Source organism: Poecilia mexicana, unplaced genomic scaffold (genome assembly GCF_051168715.1).
Source record: "Poecilia mexicana isolate PSO_F unplaced genomic scaffold, ASM5116871v1 scaffold_19, whole genome shotgun sequence".
Taxonomy (NCBI): domain Eukaryota; kingdom Metazoa; phylum Chordata; class Actinopteri; order Cyprinodontiformes; family Poeciliidae; genus Poecilia; species Poecilia mexicana.
Window position 1 is genome coordinate 21,174,392 of NW_028263388.1, and position 11,160 is coordinate 21,185,551.

Here is an 11,160-nt window from a genome sequence, read left to right on the forward strand (position 1 = left end):
TTTCATGATGTTTAGGTTTATGTACTCAAACTATTTTCTGAGACCTTTTACCCCATTTTTGTAGAGGGTCAAAACCAGAAAAATAAATGCCATTTAAAAGTTTTGGACCCCTTTCCATTCAATTACCCACATAGATCAATAACCTCCTCTTTTGAAAATACACCCATTTCAATATGTAAAGGAAATGTGCAGTTTGAAAACCTTTTAAAACATTTTTATAAGATTCTTTTGACTCTCCCAAGGTCATCCAGAAGATTTCCTCCCCCCCCCAACCTGATAGTTTATACCATGACTGAAAATCTAGCTTTAATTCGAGAGCGCTCCGTCTTTACAGAGCACCTCTGGTGCCTTGGAGATAAAAACCAAAAAGATCCGACACCACACTTCAAAACAACATAGCATTTTCAAAGCCAGTGCTGCAAATGTTGGCACAGATTAGATTACATAAAATATCAATAAATAATTACAGGAATTATATTGGAAGGCATGTATTTATATTATTCTAAACTGGTACAAATGAGATAAACAAGCCAAGGATCTAAAGAATATTTAAGTTTTTATTTTAGAATAAAAATATAAAAAACGTACAGTTTAAAAAGCAGCATGTTGACTCAATACATAAAGGGAATGTGGTCACAACAGATAATGCAGGAGGTAAAATACCTTCAGTTTCACTGTAAACATGTTTGTGCAACAGAGGCAGCATGTAATTGAAGTTTTATTCAATAAACGGGTCCAAGAGTGCATATTTATCCTTTCAGAGTCAGAATTTGCATATTAGTGTTAAAGCCACTTTCAAAAACTAAAACTGGAGCTTCAGAGGAGTTCTCAAAATCAGCGCCCCATTTCAGAGTTTAGCTCTAGCTTCCGAGAGCCACTCGCTGAAACATTTCTCCATGGCCTTCCTGCTTGACCAGCTGCCAACGTTCACAGTGGGGATGATCTTCAGAGGCTTGAGCCACTGGACGAAACGCTTCAGCTCCAGGAAGCTGCTGTGTTCACTGTATGGGATTCCTGTCACAGAAATGGGAACATCTGTTATCCTCAGGGTTTATTTTGACATCCATTCTATAGTACTCCTTCTGTAAACAGAGGAGCAATTACAGCTGAGATAAAAATCTGACATGAAGCCAGATGTTATGAAATATGACAATAAATAGAGAAGACGGCGAAATCTTGAGGCACCACATGCTTGAGTTATTTCAGTGGAAAATCCAATAAAAGGATCCCTTTGTCCTCTAAAATAAAAAACTGCGACACTATCGTGCCTTCAACCATCTTACAAGTTAACATGAGGTCTCCTCTGACGAGGTGCAGCTGAAAAGGAGCCCAGAGAAGAAGAGGAGGGAAAATTAGCATCTGTCAGTGACACAAAGTGGAAGGAGTGAAAAGCTAAAATTGGTGGCAAAAGCTTCCAGCTGGTGGTTGTAGGTTACATGGCAGATGGCTCTGATGTTGATGGATCTGTCCAGAACTTCAGAGATAAAACTGTAAGGAAAGCTGGATTTACGTACTAATGAAAATCAAGTCACAACTAATTTCACCGCTGGGGTTTTGAGCGAGACGGCACTCCAGCTGTGCTGAAAATGGATGAAGATGCAGCCTGATTATGATGAAGTCTCGTTTGGCTTCATTCCCCGTAGAGGGCACTGTAGGCCAAGTCAAAGCAATTCAGTCACATTCTCATTTTTGTTTGAACACAGCACAAGTTTTCTGTCAGAATTTGGAGCATGAAGAACAGTCTGATGTTTTACCCTGCTCTCTCTGAATTAAAACAAACATTTCCATAACATCTAAACCTGAATCTGTTCTGTTAAGCATTTCTACTAACCGTAAAGGGAGATGTTGCCGCTGATCTGTGGCTGGATGTCTTCCACCGACTCCACCTGCTCGCTGAAGGTCCAGCCGGTGGGCTTGAAGGCTACCAGTCGATCATACTGTGCTGAAAAGCGTGCCAGGTGATCCTGCAGCTTCTGCAGAGACGGCAACATAAAAAAAAAAAAAAAAGTGCATTAGAAAGTCTTAAAATTTAAAGCTGAGGATGCAGCATTATTGCAAACATCAGCTCTGCAGACACTTTAAAACCCAACATTAGGCGGCTTTTCTGCAACCAGTCGTGTGAAAACTCCAGGACTGCAGATTTAAATCTCACTAGAAACAATGTTTTGCAGAAATATTGGTAATTTTGCTCATCACAAACTTTAATATGAAGGTTAATGTTTGCATGGAAATGAAAACGATATAAAAACCAAGCCCTGCTGCACCCACTTTGAAGGAGAGCTGCATCATGGGAAGCACGTGAACCTGGGCTGCCTTCCAGTCGGTGGTTATGCGCTCCTTGATTTGCTGAGACTCTAGGCAGCACATGGTGTTGTATTTGTCCCTGGAGAGGCACACTTTTGACCCCAAGACCTCTGCCAGCGCTGCAAATAAATCACAAAGTCAGCTGTGCAAGCACCAGATTTTACCTCACACTACCTTTGCAGAAACACACTGCAAAAGGAACGTGGAGCAGGCGATGCAAAAGTGTTCATACCTCTTGAACATTCATGTTATACGACCAGAAACTTTAGCATTTTAATGGTCGCCTGCTCTTTTAACTGCTACAAATACAAGGAATGAACAGAGTTGGGTCTTACTTTTTTTAATGCTCAGTGAAAGATTAAGTTCTTGTTCTTCATGACGCCTTTAACTGATCGTTACAAACCAGCTGCATTTGTATTATGGGTTAAATTAAACACACATTCAAGGATATCTGAGGCTGAATGCAAAAGCATGCCACACTTTTTAGATTTCCTTCCTCTTAATTATTACGCAGCTTTTTGTGTTTGTCACATAAAATCCTAATGAAGCAGCAAAATGTTTCTCCACAAGTTATTGTCGCACGTTATGAACGTGTAAAATATAAATGGGTAATTTTTAACGCTCACATTATTCTAGAGCTGAAACAGTTAATCTAACGATAAATCAATTGCTGAAATAATTGTCAAATAATTGTCAATTAATTTAGTAACCAATTAATAATTAACTGGAGTTTACAGACAAAATGAAAATGCAATTAAACAGTAATTTGGCAAAAGCTGTACAAATATATACATTTGCATAATATATATGTAAATGTATATAAATTTTTTTTTTATCTTCAACTGGTCAATTTCAGTAAAAAGCTAAATATATAACAAAACTAATACATTAAAACGTTCTCGTATAAAAGTGGAAATTATTACTTTTTATCTTTTAATGCATTTCTAATATAGTGTATAAAACCAGGCTTAAGTGGTTGAACAAAAAAATCTACAGAATGTTAATTTTTTTATCCAATTAATCGACTATTTGATAACCAAAACAATTGTTAGTTGTCACATCATATAAACAGAAGAATAATGGTCTTTTTGGTAATAAAAGAGGAATAGTTCAATAAAAAGACTCATCATGCAGAGCTTTCTGACATATTTTTGATTTAAGAAAAGATTCAAGTAAATTTCTATAGAAAGCAGCTGCAGCCCATTTTCTGCATGTCAGCAGAGGACAGCACGTATTTATTACTTTCCTCACAGACAATTCCCAAAATCCTGTGTCTCTACAGTCGTGTTTCAATATAGATTTAATAACAGGTGACATTTCAGCAGGATGAAAGCGAATCAAGGCTGTGGGAAAAAAAAAAAACCCTGTTTGGGTTAGATATGGTTGCGCTGCATGTCCACATGTTCACACCAACAGCAGGGCGTTTATTAATTTAAGAGTGAAATTTAAAGTAATAGTCTAATTTATATTCAGGAGTTGTGTTAGTTTATTCCTCCTTCTTTAGGTTTATGGTCATATTGCATTTGAGATAGAGGTCATATAAATTCTTAAAGAAGATCCCAAGCCACGTACCCAAGAAGACCTTTTCTTTCCCCACAGAGTAGGATCCACACACCACCAGCGTTCGCGGGTGCAGAGTCACCAACTCAAAGGCCCTGCTGGCTGCAAAGCTGACGACTTCCTGCTGCCTGGGAAACGTGTACTCGGGGCTGCAGTAGCTACAACGACAAGCAGCCATTAAAACCTGCTCAAAGTAACAGAAAACCACAGAGTACGTTCAGATACTGACGTCGTGTCCAGGTAGAGAGTCTGAACGCGGCAGTGGAGCAGCTCGGGGTACGTCTCCATGGAGGGGTTGGCCCTGAAGTCACCGGTGTGGAGAACCGTCTGTCCATCGGGCAAGAAGAACAGCAGCATTGCAGCTCCTGGACAACTGAAGGAACAAAGACGGAAAGCTTGAAATCGATTTTACGTAAAGTTCAGTGAGCTCACCACTGATATTTCTACAATGTTTGGACGGATGAATAGACTACAAACCAGATGGATGAAGGGAGGAGTGGATGGACAGAAACATGGAAGGATGGACAGATGGATTTGTGTCTTAAGAAGAAACTAATATTTGGAAAATGTGGATTGATCACAATTGTCGTCATTGGAATTTTAAAGACTAGTAAATATTTTTCTGATCGCGATCAAGCCGAGTTTTCAAACTTCACCAGCACCACACTTTGGAGATAACACAAACAAACTAATCTAAACTGGACTTTTTTTAAGCTGTTGGTTAACCATGCTATATCCAAGAAAGTTGAGTGGAAGGAAAAAGTATGCCTGTGCAAGAGTTTTGGTCTATATATAACTGCTCTATGCCCTGAAGTTTAAATTCACAATAATATCATCAATTACTGTCATTAATGTAAAATATTATGTTTTTAAATGCCTAATTTGATATAAAAAAGATCGCGGCATTTCAATAAAGCTGTTCAACATATAAACAATAAGCCAAACTTGATCTCATTTATGCAGATCAATAAGTCTTTGAGAAATTGTTTCAACGTAATGAATATTTATTCCCAATCTAATTTCTTCTCAAATTAAAAAAAAAAAAAGAAAAAGAAAAATATGTTTTCTGGTATTTAACAAAGAAATAATTTTAATAGTTCAAACTTTCCTAAAACAAGAAAATCTTAATGCAATTTAACGTCAAACAGTGAGAAAGAAAAGTGCATCTATTAATGAGGGTTATAAAAACACCTGGCACTATAATACAAAAATGAAGGACTTTAAACAGAAGCCAAGCGCTTTCCAAACCTTGAAAACGCCTCATTGAAATTCAAGCATTTTCAAGGGTTCCAATCTCCCGTACGGACCCTATAAAACCCAGCGAGTTCTGCCCGTTGACTCACTGGTTGGCGTCCAGGAGGACGACCCTGACTCCCTCCACGGTGACCTCGGCGTTCATGGGCAGGATGTGGACGAACTGCTCCGCCACCCGAAGCTTGCTCTTCACCAGGTTCCCCGTGATCTGACAGGAAGCAGTCAAATCTGACGGTTACCTTGGCAACCAGACAAGAATGTGATCTTGTTCTGGCCAAAATTAAAATTACTGATAAAAAAATAACCAATTAACCACTGTGTTTTATGAAAGGACTCAGATTAGGAGGTACACAAACATTTTGCATTCAGGATAAAAAAAAATTGCATTTCCCCCCAAAAGTTGCATATTTTTAGCTTCACCTGGTTCAAATTCACAAAAGGAAAATTATTGCATTTTTATACACCTTCGTAAACAATAAGACATAAATAACATTTTTAATTTTAAAAAGAATCTCGGTATTTATGTTCCTCTTAATGCCTTTTGAATACTGTATAGAAAAAAAAACTTAACTGATTAAATGAAAAATCAGCAAATGGGGCAAATTTTTTCAATTAATCAGAATAAAATCAATTTAAAAAATACTGAAAATTTGCAGTACCGTTGACTTTAATATGGGCTTTCCTTAAATATTACATGACAGATCCAGTAATTCGTATTTTTTCTTTTTATGCTTCAAAACATGATTTTAGTTTTCAGCAATATTTATTTCACATGTGAACTGCAGCAAAATATAGTCAGTCGTGCGGTTTTTCTGCACGACTAACGAGGCCAAAAAAAAGAATTACAGGTTTTTAAAATGTAACTGAATTCATTAACAGTTTTTATTGCTGTGACTACAAGCAGATTTTTCATTCCTCTGAGCGACTGCAGACAAAGAGTGTATCAAGCGAATTGTATTCTCTGCCCAAACAAGTGAAGATGAATAAAAAACGGGTCCCAGGAGAGCGTTGAAGCCTCGTGCAGACGGATATCTAACAGCTTGAAATGAGTGACATGACATCATGACTCACTGCTGAACAGCCACAGATAAATTTAACCACTGGAAAACAGATCGAGGCATCAGGAGGGGTAAACGGGAGGAGCTGCTGGTGTGTCGCTGATGGACTTACTCTGTTACAGTAGATTGAAAACGTGGAGGTTCTAGTCAGCCCGCCGTAATGGTCCGAGTGGAAATGTGTCAGGAAGTATGAGGTTATGCCCTCGATCTCGCCGTAACGGAACGCGTCGACCACAAACTTCGTACCTGAGAACATTTTAGGGAAATTTTAGGTCACAAACCACATAATTTTAATTTTTTCCCTCTCAATCGAGACATTATACACAGTTACATCAGTTTATCTCCATAATTCAATTCATTACACTGAGTAATACATAGCTCTGTAAAAAATTAAGAGACCACTTAATATGATAAGTTTCTCTGATTTTACTCTTTATATGTATATGTTTGAGTAAAATTAATACTGTTATTTTATTCTATAAACTACTGACAGCATGTGTCCGAAATTCCAAGCAAAGATTTTGTATGCATTTGCAGAAAATGAGAAATGGTCAAAAATAAAAAGATGCAGTGCATTCAGACCTCATAATGCAAAGAAAACCAGTTCATATTCATTTAGAAACAATATTATTAATGTTTTAACTCAGGAATCAATATTTGGTGGAATAACCAGGAGGTTTATAATGAGGTTCAGTGCAGTAGTGGGCTCTTAATTTATTCCATGGCTGTATATATCATTATATAATGAAGCATTGATTCAGGGCATGGAGCAGTTATGCATAAACCAAAATTCAAATGGGCTTTGCATCACAATTCCCCAACTTTTTCCTTCCACTCAACTTTCTACTGATTAGACATAGCAATGTGAACCAACAGGTTCAAAAAGTTTTTATCCATTTTATTAATTGGAAATATGTTTCACCTCTGGACCACTAAAATACATTTATTTGTACAGCCCTTTACAAAAACCAGTAAAAGTGCTTTGAGTGAGATAAGAAAATATATAAAACAAGAAATAGCAGAATAAAGTAAAAAGATAAGAATGTAACACTACTGTGATCTTATCTTTTATCATTGAAAGTTTTTTTTGTTTTACATCATTTAATAATCTAAAAAGCTGAATTTTAAGTCAGTATCAACTGTAAGCCACAAAAATCAAAAATACCTTCAAGATGCATTTAAAATACATCACCGCGAAACTGTAATTCATCTATATTATTATTTTTTTAACTAAATGATTTTCTAACTTTGCTTACTGACCTGGAATCTTCTTATAAAACGGACAACGTGGCAGCTGCACTTCTCCGTCAGCATTTACTCTGTTCCACCTTCGTCTCCATCCTCTGTTCCCTCCTCTACCTGCGTCACCTTGAGCGCCGACTGAGTCACTTCCGATCGCCGCTGCTGCTGCCGGCGCCGCCTCTGGGTCAGCTTTTCTTTTCTTTTGTCTGTGCCGTCCCGGGTTCTTATCAGACGCTGGAACAGAGGACGCCTCCAGGTTGCTTTGTAAACTTTTATTGTCCGTCTCCTTGAGCGGTTTGAGACCAAAAAACACCCCGATGTCAGTCTGCTTGAGTCCAGAACCCTGGACTGCCTTGCTTTGGCCTTTCTGAGGCAGCATGTTTTGATAATTTGGCCCAAACGGATCCTGTGATGAAGACACTTGAGCAGAATTAAGTTTCTGACTGCTGTGACCCTCTGAGCAAATAGTTTCTCTTAGTCGCTCTAAAACAGCACTCTGTGGAGACTGAAAGCTGCTGATTTCCCTCTTAGATACACGAGGAGTTTCTGCAGCCTGCTGATTAGTAGGTGCTAATGAAGAAACTGGATCCAGCTGAGACGAGGAGGAAGAGGAGGGATCATCAAACGCTGCACCTTCATCACAGTTCTTGTCTATGAATTCAGCCAGGATTTCATCTTCACTGGAAAAGCTGTCATTGAACAGAATCACTGAGTGTTCATTACCAGAGCTCTCGTTAAGAAAAAGAGACTTTCTGCAGTTCATTTCAGTCTCTGCAGGGAGCTCAGACAGCGGAGAGTAGGAGATCCCATCGTCATCGTCATCATCATCATCTTTGAGAGACGTCTGCGTCTCTGTTGAAACTTCACAAGCTCGATCTGATAGAATCTCCTTGACAGGAGTGGATGAAATCTCACCAACTGGCTTCTGAGCTTTATTATTATTATTCCCCAGCCAGCCTTTCTTTTTCTTAAAGTCATCAGGCCCAGGAGAACGCAGCAACAGAAGGCCATTTCTAGGTTTTGTCGGAGGTGTTGGAGTGTGATTCAGACTGGAAAAGGAAGAAGGAAAGGAAGTCGTCCCCTGAGAGCGAGCTAATGGAAAGCTGAGCGCCTCATTGTTCTGAATGTTTTGGAGATTTGCTTCTCCGCTGGTCTCTGTTTGCAAGGACAGACTGGGGGCTGCGGCGTTGCCGTTTGCACGGGTTTCAGCGAGAAGCGTGTGGTTGAACTTCTTGTAATGGTTTGGAATGGTGGAGGAGCACTGGAGGCCATCTGGACATTCTGGAAAGAGGGAACAAAAATCAATCAAACTTAGGTTATTTTATTCACCACGGTTTTCTGATTGTGGTTAAATTATATTCAATCTAGTGTTGTGCCATTAAATCAACAAGCTGAATATCTCACTTTTTATATCCCACACAACAAATCTGAGCTAAGGATGCACGATATTATCGCCATGGTATCGGTATCGGCCGATATTAGCTGCAAAATTTAATATCAGCCATTCCGTCAAAACAACTCACCGATATAAAAGGCGTTGTTTTTATATGACTAACCAGATGCCTGCAGCACAGCACAATGTCAAATTTGCACTGCTTGAGTGTTGTCATTGTCTTAGAGAGCAAATATCATGAATAAATTTGACATTAAACAAAAGTGTTACATCATTTTCAGCCTCCTTTTTAGCATTTGGATTTAGTAGCAGGCTAAATTGACTCCAGTTTAACTAGAGTAGAGAAAACCATATAGTTTCAGTAAGTAGATATAACAGAAAAATATTGGTATCTGTCATCGGAGAAATGAATTTTAGTATATCAGCATATTAGATATTGACCAAAAATCTAATATTGTGCTTCCCTAATCTGAGCTGACACTGAAAGAAAACCAGACCCACCTCTATTTTCCTTTGTTATCGGGTCAGGACACTAGATCAATAAATGATGTTAACAAAAAGCAATAATTCAAAGCTCTTTTTCTATATGGCGTAAATAATTTTAGATTAAAAAAAAAATTCAATCAAAAATCACCTATTTTTAATTGAATACTTTAATTTCTCAAAACTTTTCAGAATCAGAATTTGCAAAAGATTGTAAACTCTAAACGTGACTTGATGACAAATTTATTTAAATAGGCTTTAAAAGGAAACCTGTGAAATGTAATCTCCCAACAGGCCTCCAGTTGATTGCATCGAGTCATTGACTTTGCAGCATTTTCTCAACCTGAGCAAGCACTTAAGTGTTTGATAAGAGACAATAAAGGAGCTCAGAAGGGCAAACACAATAAATCAGACTGGTCAAAGTCATCTGTCCAACACAATTACATCAGGTGGGGAATAAAAACTAATTATCAGACAAGATTTTGTTTGTTTTAAGGGCCACTGGAGGGTTTCTGCAACATTTTTACCTGAGGTTTTCCAAGGTTACTCTACAACACACAAAATTGTATCTAACTAGAGCATCCGATTACATTTCTTTACAATAACAACTTTCCAAAGAAATAATAAAATGATGTTGAAATACAAGGTTTCCCTCAGAAAACTTGTAAAGCCTGGTGGTTGGGCGCTAGGGCAATCATTCATCCAACAACCCGCTGTGTTTCTGAGTTAAAAAATGTTTAAAGTTGACAGGAAATTCGAAAATATCCTTTGATAATTATGTGGTACTAAAAAAATGTAAAGATTAATACCTGAAGACTAACTATAAAATCTTTAAAAAATGCAAACATAAAAAAACTTAAATAAATAAGCAATGCTAATTTCTTATTATAAGCCTGGCGGGCCGTCAGGCTTATAATACACTGGGGAAACCCTGAAATATTATATTGCAGCAGCAATTCCCCATTTGGAGATTAATAAATTAATTATACAATGACTACATGACTAGTCAGTTTAGTGTCATATGTACAGTTTACTGCAAAAGTATGTATAAACTTTGAACATGTTGTGGAGGGTGAAGTTTGTGGTTGTAAAGTGGCAAAATGTGAAGAAGTTAAATGAGTTTTGCAGGACAGAGGAACTACATTGTGGATATTTACCTGTGCATTTCTCCCTGGGGTTGTCGAGGCATTCAGCAACATGCCATCTCTGAGACTGTACAACCAGAATGTGGAAAGGCATCTGACAGATGGGACAGAAGTCTTCAGACATCTGCCTCTCGGCTGCATTGCTGTCACTTTGGATTACCTCTGTAGCAGAACACTTGACAGGTAATTCATTTGATAATAAAAGTTTGCTTTCAACAGCCTCCCCAACAGCAGAGGAGTCTCCACTTTCAGATGTTTTGGGTTTTGTACTCTTCTCTTTTGACCTGAGAGAGGGAGAGCTGTCCTTCTTTGACGTTTTCCTGGCAGTACATCTTCTTTTGGAAATGCACAGCGATTTATTGCTCTTTCTCTTCTTCTCCAGGGGTTTATATTCCCAAATGTCATTTTCGGAGTCATCCTTCTGTGACATTTGGAGCAGCAGCGAACTTAGCTTACAAGTGTCACCTCAAAACACGGGTTATTACACAAGAACTAACAACGTTTGGTAACATTCCTCTTCAGAAGCAAAAGTGACACCAAACCTGTAAGTATTGGATATTTGTCGTGTAGATATCCCTTGTAGACATTTCACTAACCGAATAACTGACTTTGTAGAATATTCATCACGTTTTCGAAAATATTTTCACATATTTTGTTCATGTTCTGCTGTATGTAACTGTTAGCTACCCTTACCTTACCGCCACAACACAACGATGAACTA

General features: G+C 38.1%; 1 protein-coding gene across 2 annotated transcripts; it reads right to left on the reverse strand.

The window, feature by feature from the left end:
• Nucleotides 1–539: 539 nt before the first annotated feature.
• On the reverse strand, nt 540–11,137 carry dclre1a (DNA cross-link repair 1A (PSO2 homolog, S. cerevisiae)). Of its 2 annotated transcripts, XM_088016388.1 has the most exons (10): nt 10,452–11,137; nt 7,437–8,699; nt 6,289–6,422; nt 5,208–5,326; nt 4,094–4,237; nt 3,877–4,022; nt 2,269–2,423; nt 1,832–1,973; nt 1,515–1,649; nt 540–1,014 (listed from the first exon to the last, which is right to left on the reverse strand). In XM_088016388.1, the coding sequence occupies exons 1-10, from the start codon at nt 10,867–10,869 to the stop codon at nt 848–850; spliced, it is 2,823 nt and encodes a 940-aa protein (XP_087872514.1). In that variant the 5' UTR covers nt 10,870–11,137; the 3' UTR covers nt 540–847. The 2 variants fall into 2 exon arrangements, with proteins under 2 accessions (XP_087872514.1, XP_087872515.1); XM_088016389.1 differs by lacking the exon at nt 1,515–1,649.
• Nucleotides 11,138–11,160: the final 23 nt, after the last annotated feature.